Here is a 16199-nt window from a genome sequence, read left to right as displayed (position 1 = left end):
AAACCTCTATATAAGCTTTTTACTTGGGCACTTAACTAAACTGAATGATACTGTTTGCAATACATCAGGAAGAAGATCCAAGTGAATTGCATAAATTTGTAGGTCAAAGGCTGGCTGCCAGGCCAGCTGCAGATTGCACAATTACTTCCTCTTCTGGTAAATTTGTGCACAGAGTAGGCTGAATTATTTGTTTCCAGACAAGGTATACAAGAGCAAACAGTAACATTGAGATAGATATATCTCAATATATGTATTCCATGTGATGTGTTTTGTTGGGATATCTATAAAAAAGAAGCCCCCAATTTGCTGTATATAATGTTCTTATTGTACAAGCAAATAAATGACAGTGGGTTATGGTTGTACAGGAACACTTTCCTGTAAAGATTTGTACTGTGTGCAAAAATATGATAGAGCTTGTGGTTTTGCAAAGACATCCTGGCTTTATTTGCAGAGGTAGAGATCCTAGTTTTTCCAAATTCTTGTGGCAAATGGAGAGGATCTCCTCTTCTTGTTCATAGAGGAGAACTTTATTGCTGCAGGCTTGCACACATAGGAAGTATTCCTGATTTTTCTGCTTGAAAAGCTTGCAAGGCCATCGTATCTTTTCTTCTTGTATCTATGCTATGAGCAAGTATGGACTTCAACATCCTTGTTCTAAATGTTTGACATGCAATACTGCCACATATTTAAATAGATTTTGAAAAACCTAGTAACAGGACAGTTTTAAATCACCTAACAGAAGAAACGCCTTAATTTCTCTGGAACCTTAAGTTTTCCTTGACTGATATAGATACGTTTGTTACCTGCCAATAAATATCTGGATAATGTGTATAAAAGCCTTTGCTCCTGTCAAAAAAAGTATGAGTTATTTAAGGTGCAAATACTACCTTGGATAAAGGCCCAGGTAACTTGAAAGAGACCTTAAAAACCATCCTTCAGTTTGACAAGTATTTACTGAGTCAGATTTTTTGAGGGATCACTGTTAGTTAAATTTCAAGTGAAACAATGGCTTAATATTTATTAAAACAACTTATTCTGGTGGAATTAAAATAGATTATGAAGTATCCTACTTTGATGTGGATCTTGAGTACAGAATTCCTTCTCATGAACTGTTCTTATCTTTTGTATCACATGGTTGAAAGTATGTATCTTAACTGGGTATCAGCAGTCTTCCTGATTTCCTGGAGACTGTAGTTTCAAAACAGATGGCCTCAGATAAAAATATGCAGCACTTAAATTCGTGCCAAACCATTCAGTTCAAATAGTATTTCATTTGTTAAGGGTACTTTAAATTTAGCAAGCTTGATCGATTATTCCACTGAATTGAGTAAGATACCTTAGATGAAAGTCCTGGTATGTTTTAAGTTTTACAGGAAGTAGTCTGACTTATTTTACGGCTGCTGTGCAACAGGTTTAGAAGACTTTATCTCACTGAAGAAAAATATAAATGGAAGCCTATATTTTTCAGATACACTGTATCTATGCTGTAATAAGGTGAAACTAAAGCCATAAACTGTCAAAAGTAGGAAGAAAGTAATCACATTTTCTTGTCCTTTCATGGCCAAAAAGATCACTAGCTTTAAAACGAGCATACAGTGATACCCTATCACTTCTATTCCCACCAGTAATTATAACTAGTCTTTTTTTTCTTTTAAATACAGAGGTAAAAAACAGTTCTGCCACAAGAAGCACTGCATTTTATGAAGTCCTAGATCTTAATTTGCCCTGAGGGTTAAAAATGAAGATATTTGTTCAATGCAGAACTTCTGCCATGCATGGGTAGTCAAATCAACATTACTAAGGTATTCATTCATTCATTCACAAGTTGGGAAGGGAAATATTCCTGCTGACTCATGCTTATAAGTATTTTCCTTGCTCCACCTCCATTCATTTCAGCTCCTCCTCTTGTCTCTTAATGCTGGTAACCTACTATATTTAAACAGCTGTCTTAGAGCAGAGGCAGGATTCAAGACTTGTAGTTTCGTTGGCTTTCCTGACTGTACAGGCATTTTCATAAAGATCTCACTTCTTGTTGGACTTGCTGCTAAAGGTAAGAAGGCTGTAAGTAGTTGTAGAGAGCTCTGCCTGACATACTGTAATATTGCTGTCTGACTATCACAGGGGTGTTTTTAGAAAGGTATTTTTATGTACCATAAGTATGGATTTTTCCATGTACTTTAATTGTGTTTGTGGGGTAACTGGCCTGGCATGTAAAAAGTGATAATGCAAATGGATAGGGAAAAACAAACTTCTGAAACTTGTAGGCAAATATAAAATGTAAAAGCTATTGAGATTTCTGGTTTTTTTTAAAAGCACTAATTACATTTTTAAAACCGCTGGTGAAATGAATGGGTTGACGAAGAAAAGAAGATGAAGAAAACTGTTGCATTTGTGTTAGCACTGCTCTTGTTCAAATCTGAGTGTCATGGTAGCTCTTTCACTCCCTTCCATTATTTATATATACTGACTGCACTGCTCTCTTGAACTCTCCCCACGTGCTGTACCGGTCACACTTGGTGGTTCTTGCTTGGGCAAAAGTCTCATGATGTTCTAAGGAGAGCTACTTGCTCTGATGTGCAGACTGATGTGACTTGGCTTTTTATTTCTGCTAAAGATCACTTAATGTCATTGTCTTGCTAAATGTGTCTTTGCTTTTTCTTTTACTCACTTAACCTGTTTCGGTTGTGCAGCCTGGAACTACTAGGAGCCACACTGACTGACTTTGTGAGCTATAGTCCCTCTAGGCTTTAGGCTGTGTCAGGGAGGCATGCAGAGTTTGGTCCAGAATGAGCTGGGTGCTTTTCCAAGCCAGAACAATTATGTAACATTGCATAGACACTGAAATGCTTTGGAAGCAGTGAGGAGATAAATTGTGGAGATTGTGGCATGCTTCCAAATGAAGAGGAGGAAAGAGACACCCATTTAAAGTAGGAAGCCTAAAGCAGGAGCCAGAACAGGGATCTGTGTCACTAAGTTGTGACTAAGTGTGAGTGCCCAGGAGCCTACTCTACATAAAAGGAGGGTGAGAAGGGTAGTCTTGGGTTTCATGCTAGCTCAGGCTTTCTCTTGTTAACTATTTCCGTGTAGATTTGAAATGGACTTCGATGTCCTGTATGCTTTCCAATAGCCTCTGCAAGAACAGGCTTTCATCTGCTATACTATATTAGTTGTACAGGTTATCGAGGTATATGTAGTCCCTTGATTCTAAGACTGCAAAAAAAAAAAATTTTTTTTAAATAATCCACCTTTACTTCTAATGACAGGAAAAGTGAACATTTGGCTTGAAACTGAAATGCCTGAGATGCTCTGAGCTTAGTTTTATTCCCAGAAGTCAAACATTTAGCCTGCGGGATAGGAACAGGTATGGACAGGTTTAGCACCTGGTTCACTTTCTACTTAAAAAAGAATTATTATGAATTATAGAGGCAACAGCTATAGGATGTAGAAGGGACTTCTCCCATTTGTAGAGACATGCTAGGATAAACAGAAGCATCTCTGATAGTTAATCTTGTGCTGATAGAATTATCCAGTGTCAAAACTTTAGGAAACAAAGTGCATAGCACTAAAATAGTCATTATGGGCTTTTGTGAACCCAAATCCTGAATAAAACCATGACTAAAAATGGTCATGTATGTGCATGGATCTAGTAATTTCATCAGAATAACAATTGTGCTCCTCTAGCCATTAGTTTGGTTTAGTTCCAGCAAATGCTTCTTTTTTTGTGTCAGAAGGTGCAGAATGGAGGAGGGTGAAATGAAGAGACCATTATCACTGAGCCTGCGGCTGCTTGCTTTGCTCTTTGAGGGTGGGGTAGGGTGGTATAGCGCAATGGCCAGGAGCCAAGGCAACCTTCCTCTAAAGGAAACAAGAATGCCAGGCTGGCTTCTGCTGTCTTGTGCCTTTTTTTTGTCCCCTTCAGGGTCCCCCAGAAAAATGCGGACACGCAACAGCATGACTTTGCACCCAAGTCTTACAAACAGGCTTGCAGGCTCATTATTTTTGTGCTGGCTTTGCTCTCCTGGAACTGTTGCCATGTGATGTACAGGGTTGGTTCAGCAGTCCTTGCTTCCAGCAGAAATCCCATGGATGTTGCTGGGTTACCACTGTCTACAGAGTGCAGTCTTTCTGTGCATGCTGCTGTGGAGTGCTATGGAACAGAAACCTGGAAGGTTGCTTCCAGAGATCTTGCTTCCCTCTTCCAGACTCCCAATAGTTTCACAGAAATAAGATGTGCACTCTGCATTAGAAAAATTAATAAGAACTTGTCGTCTTGTGTAGTACAGCCATGGAGAGGGTTTTATTTCTCACCATGGAGAAGAAACCTCTGCTAACCTTCAGATAGGTACTGTGATTTAGCTGGTTTGAGGGGAATACCTTACTTGTCTCACCAGTGTCCTGTTCCTTTGGTGTCTCTGGCCATCTCAAGTGCTAGTGCTGAATTCTACCAATTGCAACTCTGGAGTTTTGTGGTAGGGAATTACTTGGGGGTAAATTTACACAACTATCTGCTGAAGGTGTTGCAGGTTTTTGTTCATGCGACAGCCTAACCAGAAGTGTGGGGAAATACCTGGGCGGTTAGGCTGTGTTCCTGTAGCTACCAGGGTTGGGTTAAATATGCCTTAAGGGGTTGATGCATGCCTTGGTATGGACACAACACATGGAAGTGTTCATCTTCTGTAGTGTGTGCATCTAACTTCAGGTCTCAGTTAAACTGGAAACGTACATTTCCTTGAAATGCAACTCTCTTCAAAGTTAGACACTTGAAACAACTTAAATTAGAAAGCCTGACTGTTATGTCTTTTAAGTGGTTCTTGCCCTGTCAGGCAAAATGCATGAGTCTCCTAGACTAATGCTTAGTTAAGTGTAATAGGCAACCAGTAAGTGTTACTAAATTGCGATCAAAAAATTGGACAAAGCCGCTAGTTTGAGTTTGGCTTGTAAGCCTTGTGTGTCTCTATTTGGATAAACCCATTCCTCTTGGAAGAGCTCTGTCAAGCCTGGTGATGGCTGTATATTGGTGTATATGAGAAGAATTATCACATCCTTGCAGGCAAATGCACTTAAAAGACTCCTCCTGAAGCCTGGGATTCTGCAAATCCTAAATTTACCTGTGGCTTTCTGGCTGCTCATTCAATCACCAGGGTCTAACTGCATTATTGTAGTTGCTGGTGATGTAAATGTCAGGCTTAAAGTTGAGCCATTACGCTTGTAGGATGACATTTGCTGCAATACCTGTGTCAAAGGCAGTGATGTGCCAGACCTTATGGGAGTGTGCAGTGCGCTTGCCAAAGATCTTTTTGCACTTGAAAAGGGTGTGGAGAGCATGCCCAACTGAACAGTCATGCCATTCAGTGGATTTTTTTCTTAGCTTTCCAAAATGAGTAATGTTTTCAGAAAAGACTGTTTTCTGTAGAATAACTTAAAAGCTTATGCTGAATTTCAAAACTTCAATTTTACTGTTTTAAATAACTCTTTCACTTCTCTGGATTAGTGACAGTATAGCTGAATTCCCTAGAAAACTAAAGTCATTATTTTACATGGTAGGAGTCCTGCAGGAATGGAAAAAAAACTTTGATTCACTGACTGTTCATGGTTGTGCAGATAGTCAGATGAGTTTTGTAGATTCCACTCTAATGACACCTTAGTCTCCAAGATAATAAATTTATGGTAAACTTATTTTAAAGACTTGTTATTTACCTGCTTAGACCTAGAACTCTCTATTTTCTGGAAAATTAAGAATGAAGGTTCAGGAACTAAACTAGTGCTTATCAAAAACTCTTTTAGTGATGGAATGGCACATATTTGAAAATGCAGCCAAAAGTTTTCCCGTCTTTGAGCAGAAGACTTGAGTGAGGTTTGCTCTACTTATCAATACATGCACAAATTGCTTTAAAAAGTACAAAGCATTCATGAATGGGTTCATAATTATGGAAATAATATTTTTCTATTTTTCTACACAGTATTGGCAGAAGTGAAGTTTTCTTTAACAAGATGCAACACATCAGTTACTGTAGTCGGGGGTTACTGAAGTTGCCAGCTGTTTTGGAGGGCCTGGAATTTGAGTGTGGAAGAGAAAGATAAGGATAGTCTTTTTTTTTTTTAATGGTATAATCAGGGAATCATCCTCTAGGTTTTGTGGGCAGGAGGAGAAAAAGATAAACAGGCCTGTCCTGAGTGTAGAAGTGTAATGTGATGGTCTACAATGCAAGGATAATACTTCAGGTCAACCTGGGTTTGTAGGCTATAGAAGTCATGTGTTTTGTTAAAAACAAAACAAAACCAGGTAATTCAAAGCACTTTTTTAACAGGTAGACTCTAGAACCTAAATGCTTCCAGACAGGAAGATGTATGGATTATTGAACAGACCCCAGAGTAAAAGTGGGTTCAAGCCACTGCCTGTCGTGATTATAGGTAAGTTTTCTCCTGCCAGCATTGCTGTTTTCTCTAGTGCTGTTGTTGCTATGGACCTGTGGTCTTCAGCTCGTTCCACGTGTCCTTACTCAAACTAGAAATGCCTGGCCACTGTTTCTGCCTTCTCTCCCTGACAGCCAAAGTTTCTCTAGTACTAAGAAAAAGACCACTGAGAGTTGTGGGGAGTGGGAACTAGGTATTTGACAAATTAAAACACATGCTACTTTTTTAAATAGAAAAATTGGTAACCTTGTGGGCATCAGTTTAGCTGGGCCTGGTTTTTCTTGGTTGGATATTTAGAAGGGTTTGAAACATCTTCAGTACAGATAGTTAATCAACTCACTGTGAAGTGATTATCTGTAGTGCTTGAATTGAAGGTGTGTTTGTGTTATCTTTTTTCCCCATTGTGTGTTTAGAAGGTGCTTCAGATGCTGTTAATATCTCAATTTTTCACAGATGTCTTACATTTTAAAGTGTAAGTCAGCTACACTGATTTTATACAGATTTAATAGAATGGTGAAAAACTAGGTTTTCTACCAGTTTAGAAAACAGGTTATGTAGTAACTGTCCTGTCTGCCTTGCAAGAGGGGAGCTTTGTAATGTGAGGTGATCTCTGGAGCAAAGTATGAGTAGTGATGTTAGTACCTTCCCCTCTGTGGCCAATCATGAGCTGTGCTTGAGCACAGGTGTTGGACCCTGTTCATCTAAGCATGTGCTTACTTTGTACAGCTGGGTTCCTTCCTTATCTGTCATCAAAGTTATAGCCCCCAAGAGAACTAGTCCAAAGTTAGTGCACCACTTAAATTGCACTTAATCCTTGATAAAACAGGTTTGAGAAGGACACTACTACCAGCAGGTTCTAGTCTGAGAGTGACTTTGTACTGCCCAGTTGTACAAGTTTTTCGGTGGGAGGGAGGATATTTTGGTACATCCCTAGTGCACCTATGCAGGGACCCAATGGGGATATATCACTAGAGCCTCAGAAGCACCAGTGTGAAGATGTGTGCTCTGAGGAGCCTGTTGGACTGAAGAAACTCAGCTGTTTCTCAGCAGCTGGACATTGCACACAGGTTCTAGCTACTTCCCCAGGCCCTGCTCTGAGAAGGCTGTGGACTTCCTGTGCTGTGCTGGCAGCCTCATGAAAGCAGTTGCCTTCTAGAAGCAGCCTTTGCTCCAGCTGCTCATGCATGCAGCATGGGCACTGTGTTAACACAGCCTGCTGCAGGCTGCTGTGTCACTTCAGCTCTCCTCCCCTACATCGCCACTGCATTATGTAATGGTGGTTAGTCACATAGCAGTGAGCAGCAAAGCCTGAGCATCCAGAGAGGCTGACACCTAGTTACGCAGACACTGTAAAATATTAAACATACTGGAGAACAGCCATGTGAAAACTTTTCACAGGCTACTCTCAATGGCTTTGGAGTTGCATATATCAACTTTTTCCACTTGCTGTTGGGTGGTCAGCAGGAGGAGTTCAGTCATTCAGCAATTTGTTCGAAGTGTGGTTTTTGGGGGGTGGGGTGGTGGTGGTGTGTGTCCTGGCATGACACAGAGACTTTTATTCCTTAACACACTGCCTGCAGTACCATAGTAGGGCTGGTTCCCATTTAAAAGGGTCCTCAAGACCTGTTAATCAAAAAGGCTATTGTTGGATAGCCCTGATTAGATGGGGTTTCTTACCGAGCAGAGCTATTTCCCCTTCACTTTAATTGTCACTCTCTTTTCTGGACCTACTCTGTATCCTGTGCATAATGAACTGGTGTGAAATGTGCATTCAGGAGAGCTGAGACCCCCAGTCAGTATGTGACCAGTCTTCAAACCTTTATGGAAGTTAATGAGCAATAACTCAATTCTTCAGCATGCTAGAGACTTCAAGGTTCAGGTGAGCTTAACCTCTGGCTTGTTCAACTCAATGTCTTCTGAGCAAGCTCTTAAGACCTTGCAATGAAAATAAATGCAACTGAGGATGAAAAGGGGGACATGAGAGTGTAAAATTACTTCCCCAGCTGCATCTAATAGGTGAGTGGTCAACTTGGAACAGAAGGTCCCCTGTATCTGCAGCAGTGTCTTATCCTTTGAACTGGTCTGGATATTAGAAGTACTTCTCAAATGGCTGCTCTATCTGCAGGAGTATTTATTCTTCTCTGTTGTGTCTTTTTAGGAAATGGACCTTCAGGAATCTGTCTCTCATACTTGCTGTCAGGCTATGTCCCTTACTTAAAAAGACACTCTATTCATCCTCATCCCATTCTTCAGAGGAAACTGGAAGAGGCACCAGATATCTCAATTTTGGACCAGGTTTGTGTGAAGGGAAACAGTATAACATCATAGTAAGGCATCCTAGGGGTATATTTTAAGTGATATATATACTGAATTTTCAAAGTACACAGACAGAATGAGCCTTAAGCAAAGTACTTCTAGTTGTCCAGCTCTCTCGTGTATGAAATGCCAGCATTGCTGCTAAGATCCTTGAGGTAGTTCTCGGGCAATAACAGGCTCTGTGCCAGTAAATGAGCTTCACAGAACTCCAAAACCACTGATTGGGAATACTGGAGTGACAAGCAGTCTGCTGCCTAGCAGGACACGCATTTTGAGCATTCAATCTGTCTCTTTTAGGATTTGGAGTATCTGTCTGAAGGCTTGGAAGGACGATCCCATAGCCCTGTGGCTCTTCTGTTTGATACTCTTCAGCGTCCAGACACAGACTTTGGTGGAACAGCAGAATCTGTCCTCACTTGGTGGCATGAGACTAACAGAGCCATCCCCCACCTGGTTCTTGGCAGAAACGCTCCTGGTGGTGCCTGGCATGTATGTGACTTGAAGCCTAACTGCTTAGGTCTGCATGCTGTAAGATAGCCAAATGTGTTGACTGGAGAGGCAAAAGCTCCCTTAATATGCCCGTCAGCTATGCTTGATTTTATGTATGTAGACAAGTGAAAGTTTAAAAGGGAAAAAAGCATGAGAGGCATTTATATTTCCAGTCTATTGTTCTTTTTGGAGAACATGGATGGTTTTATCCATGACAGCAGATCAGAGAAAATCACTGATTTCATGATCTGTGCCATATTGAAACATGACAAAATTACATTTCACTTCCTACATTAAATTACCGAAAGTCTTTTTATGGTGTTTCTTGTTTCAGTCTATCGAGGGCTCTATGATTACCCTGAGCAGAGGGGACTGGATGGGACTCCCAGATCTCCCATTCAAAGACTGGCTAAAGCAGAAGAGAAGGTAAGAGATCTATGGTGTGATTATTTGCAAACATCGGAGGTTATTTGGGATCCTCAAGTGGAGTGGACTTGAATGTAGCTACCCATCTGTTAATAGATGTTTCTAGTGAGAGAAAGGACACCCTCCCACCCCCCAGTAAAAGTCCACTCTGCATTCAGTGATTCAGGTAAAGTTGCAGTGCTGCTTGGAATGTGTCCTTCTCAACATCCACTGGGGAGATGGATCACAGAGACCATGAGTTCTGAATAAACCTTGGAAAAGGCATGGTCATCTGACTTCTATGTCTACTGCTGCTGTCCCTAATGACTAAGATCATCATCTCGGCTACTGTGCATCCTGTGAGGTGCTTCCGCTCTTGAGAAGCGTAACAATTAAGCTTAAAAAGTCCAGGAGTTAAAAATGGAATGGAAGCAAGGCGTGAGAGGAAGGTATAAATGAGCAACCATGTTCTTAGGGATGGGATTCATGCTAGAGAAAGCTGCCTCTGTCCAACAGCTTGTGGACCTTTATACACCAGCTAAGTTATCCCTGAAGTCAGGGAAACTAGATAAGTCTTCTCTGGTAGTGCCAGGAGAGATGGCTTTAGGATACATTCAGTGGAAGAGGGGCAAAAGTCCAGTCTGTTACTTAACTGCTGCTTGACCTTTGTTTGTACTATATTACAGAGGCCTCAGAAACAATAGAGCCACAGCAGAAGACATTGCTCAATATTACCAACACTATGTGATGAAGAAAGGACTGCAGAAGAATTTCAGCTGTGATACTGTTGTGACCTCTGTGAAGAAAGTGAGTGCAGAGAGCATCTCCAACCACGCACAAAAAGATCTGCAGGAGAGTAGTGACTCACTCTGGACCCTCAATGAGAAAAGTACAGAGGTCTTTCAGGTGGATGGATTTTTCAAAACTGTGAAAGGTGATGAAGAGCCCTTCTCTATCTATGCAGAGAATGTGGTCTTAGCTACGGGAACATATGATGGTCCTACATGGCTTGGGGTCAAGGGTGAGAACCTTTCCTATGTCCATCACCAACTGTCTGCCCTAGAGGAAGCAGTGAAGAACAACATCGGCATCATGTCAGATCCAGTCTTGATTGTAGGTGCTGGTCTGACAGCTGCTGATGCGATTCTCTTTGCTCACCATTGCAATATTCCAGTAATCCATGTTTTTCGGAGGCGAGTCAGTGATCCAGGTCTTATTTTTAACCAGCTCCCCAAAATGATGTACCCTGAATACCACAAAGTCCATCAGATGATGAAAGAACAGTCAGCTGCTTGTGCTGGGCCCTATGAGTGTTACATTAGCTTTCCTGAACATCATGTACTATCCTTTGGCAAGGACAAGAAATGTATCATTCAAGACAAGAATGGCTACCAGAAAGCTTATAAAATTTCCATGGCTCTTGTTCTAACTGGCTCAAACCCCAACCTCTCCTTTCTGCCAAATAATGGCATGGACTTGGCAATGGACAGTGACCAACCAGTCAATCCAAAGAGGAATCCCATAGATGTTGACCCATTCACCTATGAATGCACTCAGGAGAAAGGGCTTTATGCTCTAGGACCTCTAGCTGGAGATAACTTTGTACGCTTTGTACAGGGAGGGGCTCTGGCTGTTGCCAGCTCTCTGTTAAAGAAAGCAAACAAAAATCCCCCCTAACGAAAATCCCTATGCTGACTGCATCTGAATGGGTTACTGCTGTTTTCTTAGAGAAGCAAGTCCTCTGACTTGTACATCCTCAAATGTAAAGCCCACTCCCGGTATTCTCCAAGGTTATGCAGAGAGTTACTAAGTTCTTGCTGAGTTGTTTGAGAAGATTAAGTCACCAAATAGTGAGTGGGTTTCATACACAGCAGTACCTGGGGATTCAGTTCCTGTCCTACTTAGCTGTGCATGAAGGCTGCAGGGACTTTGAATCTTGTGCCTGGAAAAGCAGGGGGGCAAGATAGCGATTGCTCTTCTGTGTAACACCTTCCAGGTTGCTGAAAACTGAATTGGGGAACAATCAACATTAATTATTGCCAGACAGCAGGCTGACAACCCCATGTCTGTCCATGTCTTAGAGTGGTTTTTTTCATAAAACAAAGTAAGCCGATGTGGCTTTGCTCCTGGTTTGGAGCTGATTTGCTCCTGTGGCTTGGCTGTATGGTCTTATTGGACCAGAAATCACTGAAAGATGGTGCAGGTACCTCTCTGGCACATGAAATGGTACTTTGCAAATAAAAACTGACATAGAAACAGTCAAAACTGTATTGTCTCCCTGACACCAGCAACACTAATATCTAATATATTTTTAATCAGGAGATTCCTCTGATGAATTTTTCTCCTTCTTGAGAAGGAATGGTGCTGACTTACAAACACTTGGTTTGCCATCCTGCAGCTTTCTACTTCCTAAATCCTAAAACTGCAATAGCCAAATTCTTGGCAGCTGCTGTAGAGACAGCAGAACTAAAGGGGAGCTACTGGTCTGTCTTGTAACTGCCCAGGTACTGTATGGAGCTTCTGCTGCACAGAGTATTTCAGAAAGATGCAACATATTTTGTGGATTTCTAATTTAATATGTTTAAGAATACTATTTATGTAAAGGGGAAATGGACACAGTCACTTTTTGGTAGTTTTATGCTATATATAACAATTTCTTAATACTAGTTTTCCAAAAGATTTTTATTGGCAAAATATTTTGTTACAGGCTTTCAGTTAGTGTTTTGAATGAGCTGGGGTGGGTGGATATTGTGTGCCACTGAAACTCACTGACATGACCAGATGCTGCACAAGTCTCTGGAAAGCTGAGTATGTGGAGACACTGGCTGTTTGTAAATGAACCAGCCTTGAGCTGAGATGTGCAAGAAGCTTGTCTGTGGTGTGGCTGTATCACACTTGAATATTTTTGTTACTGACTATTGTATGAAATTTTTCAATAAAATTATTTCAGACATAGTCTGTGTTTGGTTTTTTTAACTCTGACTTTGAATCTTTGACCCAGAGAAGATTTAATGAACTGTTCATCAGCTTCCTGGCAAGCACCAGCATGTGATTTATGCTTGCTAAATCCTGCAGCTTTCTGCTCCCTGGGAGCACAACACTATGGATTTGCTTTCTGTTTGTCTTTTCTCTCCAGTAGGATGGAGAATCCTTGTGGAGTACTTTGGTGGTGTCTGTCTCTTGTGAGGCTAAAACACAATACCAAACTAAATTATTTGCCAGGCGTGTTCTTGCCTAGAGGATCTTAGATCTCTTTCCTGTTGCCTACTGTCTTCTCCTGTCTGGAAAAATGCTGAATCAGGGCCTAGTCCAGTATGCCAATAAGACAGTTTAGATCAGAAGGGACATTTGTAGGTCTCTGGTTCATTCCCTCCCCACCGCCCCAAAATAGGGCAAGCTTTGAAGTTAGACCTGGTTGCTCAGTGCCTTGTTGAGGAAAGCTTTGAGCATCTCCTAGGATGGAGATTGTACTAGCAATATTTGATTGCCCATTCAACATCTGACCACCTTTGAGAAATGTGGAGTATTTCCTTAACTGATTGCAGTGTGCCCCTATTGCAGCTTATCTCCTGCCTCTTGGTTTGGTGTGGGGTTTTGTTTGGGTGTTTGGTTTTTTGTGGGTTTGTTTTTGTTTCTTTTTTTACTGCACAGCTCTGAGAAGAATCTGGTTCAATGTGTTAAAACACCAATCCTCATTCTTCTCTGAAGGCTGTGACTGGAGGGCCCTCAGGTTTTTGTGGGCACGGAAGTGTGGTGTGTTCCGTGTAATTACTTATCGGCCAGAGGGGTGGTAATGCCCCCAGGGCTTTCTTTGGTAGCATTGCTCTAAATGAGGTGGTAGCTGTTCCCCTGAAGCTGTTATCCTGGCAATATGGGGATTTCTGAGCATGGATAATGTGGTCCTGTGCCATCTTACATGCTTTTTGTACTCCCCAGAAGAGATGAACTGATACTGCTTTCACCCTGCCTTATGCTCCTCTTGGGAGCTTAGGTCCCAAGCAGTGCAGGGTTGTGCTGTTCTGCAGGAGAGGAACAAATTTTTTCTTTGCTAGAAAAAAAAAATCAGTGATCAATGTTCACCTTGCTAAAAATATTATTTTCAGCAGGTCTCAAATTCCTACATCAAAAGCAAATGAAGCCGAGAACAAAAGCCAAAGGGCATCTTAAAAAAAAAAAAACAAAATAAATAAAACAAAAAAAAATTAAGGGCATTGGAGTGCGCTGGGAATGAGGGCATAGGATTGGTGTCAAGTAAAATGCTACTCTTCCCATCACCAAGGTCAAAGTCACTGTGTTCATGCTGATCATTCTTGTATTGTGTTACAGTGATCTAATTTGCCCTGTGCTGGGGAGCTCCTAACCAGGTCAGCAGCCTGTGACTGTGTTTTAAATAGTTGGCTTTCTTGTCTGAGAGGGATGAGCTGATTGCCTGCCCTATGTAGGACCAGAAAAATAAGTGGTTTTTCATAACTGATGCTTAGAAAATATCCTATATTCTGCCCCAGAGGGATGTCAAAGCAGACAATAGCAGACGTGGTGGTTTACTCATCAACAAGAAGTCCTCAGGGCAAGGCTGTGCAGTGTTAATCCAAGTTGTCATTCAGGTCCTTGTGTCCAGGGAGGCAACATGAATTATTGTTCCAAAATAATCAGCCATGAGAGTCAACAGATACGAGCTTTGTTATGTGTGGGATTCACCTATGCATTATAACCCTCACCTACAGCATATGACAGGACCAGGAAAAAAACCAGTTTCCTCCTAGGCCTTCTGCACATCACATGCCACTGGTGGGAGTGATGCCACTTCGTCAGGCGAGATACTAAATGCTTTCACCACTGTTTCCATTGCTGCACGTGAGGCCCAGCCGGGAGGTTACCTTGGTGAGTTAGCTGGCTATTTAAGATTGGAGACCATTCTGCTTCATTCTCTGTTCCCTGCAACTCCTTTGGTGTCTTCTCCATGCTGCCCAGTGGGAACCTTCTGCAGCCATGGTGACTGGAGCAGGTCAGTCTGGGAAACCTCAAGCAACTCCCTGCTCTGCTTTATTCAGATGGAGCAGCTTTATTTTCATTCAGACCCTGGCTGCTGCTAAGAGGTGATGTTCATCACTGTGCAACTAAGGCTCCATGTCAGGCACCCATTTTCTGTCCTTCAGGGCTCCTCAGATTCCTTTGGTTTCCTCCCTGAACTAATCAATCCCCAGTTTGTGTCTTTGCAGAACAAGCTCTTGAAACATGCTGGCACTTCCCAGGAACAGTGGGAAATTATGCACCAGGAACAGAAACAAGCATTTGAAGTTTACCAATGGAACTGTGGGGTTTTTTTATTTTTATAGTGCTCATGAGTCCTTGTAGTCAAGGCTAAGGTGTTTTAAATAAACATGCTTGCAGGCATGGCAGAACCGACTGTACAGGTCTGAAGTCAAGTACATCTTATTATGCACTTAACGTACAAACTTACTGTGTCTACTTTTTGCTTTGGCGAAGGACTTAGGAGATGTCAGAGCGAGTTCGTTGTGAGCTTTTGCTTCCTAAATGATGAGAAGGGTACCCTCTTTTTAAAAAGAGACATCTTATATATATCATCTGGATTGAAATTATTTCTGTAAGATAGTCTTAGGAACCCCTTTGGTTGTTCAGCATTCACTTTTTTTGGCCACACTTTTGTCTTTTGAGCACAGGACTACTAAATCCAGCCACACCTTGGACAGACCACTCTATTTAAAAGGTCTACAGAGCATTATATTATATTGCAAGTCCGATGATTGCCTAAGTCTTAAAGACCCTTATGAGGACCCTCTGTAAGGACCCTTAGGGAGCGCTCAGACTGTGGTGGCTTAAATTAACCTTCTTTATTTGTGAAATGCAGATATTTGTGGGCAGGCCTGCAGCTAGCTCATCACTGCTAACTGACAGCTCCTGAGGTTGTGCTGAGCTGCTTGTAAATGGGGGGCACTTGGGGAGTGGACGTTGCTTGGTGGGGGACTTCTAGCAGAAGGGGTTTCCAGCTGGAACCAAGCCTGGAGGATCCAGGGGAAAACATCTGACTTCCAGGGCTCTGAAGCAAGCCATGAGGGTCAAACCAAGCTCCTGGTTAGAGAGTGGCTAAGTGGGAAGTAAAAAGAGGGAGCGCAAATTTTGTTGATATTGTTGGCTGGATCCTGCCTTCTGCCAGAGCCTGGAAAGCTGCATGGATCCTCTGTCCAGGAAGAGTTTCCTTTGCCATCCCTGGGACCAAGCCCTGAGGGCCAGGACAAAACCTGGATCCTCTTCTATGCAGCCTGGAGATGGGGAGATTCTGCTCTGGCATGGGAAGCAAAATGTCTCACGGCATTTCTGCCTTTGGCCATACGAATGTGCCCTTCTGCTCCGTATGGGTACCCATATTACAAAGCTTGGCTCAGAGAAGCAGGACCTACTAATGTACTGATATTCAGGAGCCTGTCTGAGGAAGGGCAGACAGCTCCTGTGAACTTTTTGTGAAGGAAGCAGAATGGATTTTGTTTTCCAGCCCAATTTTTGCTGGTTGCATTCATGTCTTGGAAGCGCTGTTGACGGTTCTGCCTGATTTTAAT

At 42.0% G+C, this 16199-nt stretch overlaps 1 protein-coding gene across 2 annotated transcripts; it reads left to right on the top strand.

The window, feature by feature from the left end:
• The first annotated feature begins 1899 nt into the window (after positions 1-1899).
• OSGIN1 (oxidative stress induced growth inhibitor 1) lies at positions 1900-12579 on the top strand. 2 transcript variants are annotated; one of them, XM_009504311.2, is made up of 6 exons: positions 1901-2050; positions 6309-6411; positions 8573-8709; positions 9028-9219; positions 9554-9645; positions 10311-12579. In XM_009504311.2, exons 2-6 carry the CDS (start codon positions 6327-6329, stop codon positions 11299-11301), a joined length of 1497 nt encoding a protein of 498 aa, XP_009502606.1. In that variant the 5' UTR covers positions 1901-2050; positions 6309-6326; the 3' UTR covers positions 11302-12579. The 2 variants fall into 2 exon arrangements, with proteins under 2 accessions (XP_064315389.1, XP_009502606.1); XM_064459319.1 differs by lacking the exon at positions 9028-9219 and having other exon boundaries at positions 1900-2050.
• Positions 12580-16199: the final 3620 nt, after the last annotated feature.

This window comes from Phalacrocorax carbo, chromosome 8 (assembly GCF_963921805.1).
Source record: "Phalacrocorax carbo chromosome 8, bPhaCar2.1, whole genome shotgun sequence".
Taxonomy (NCBI): domain Eukaryota; kingdom Metazoa; phylum Chordata; class Aves; order Suliformes; family Phalacrocoracidae; genus Phalacrocorax; species Phalacrocorax carbo.
The sequence above is the reverse complement of the archived record's forward strand: the minus strand, read 5'-3'. Positions and strand labels throughout refer to the sequence as shown.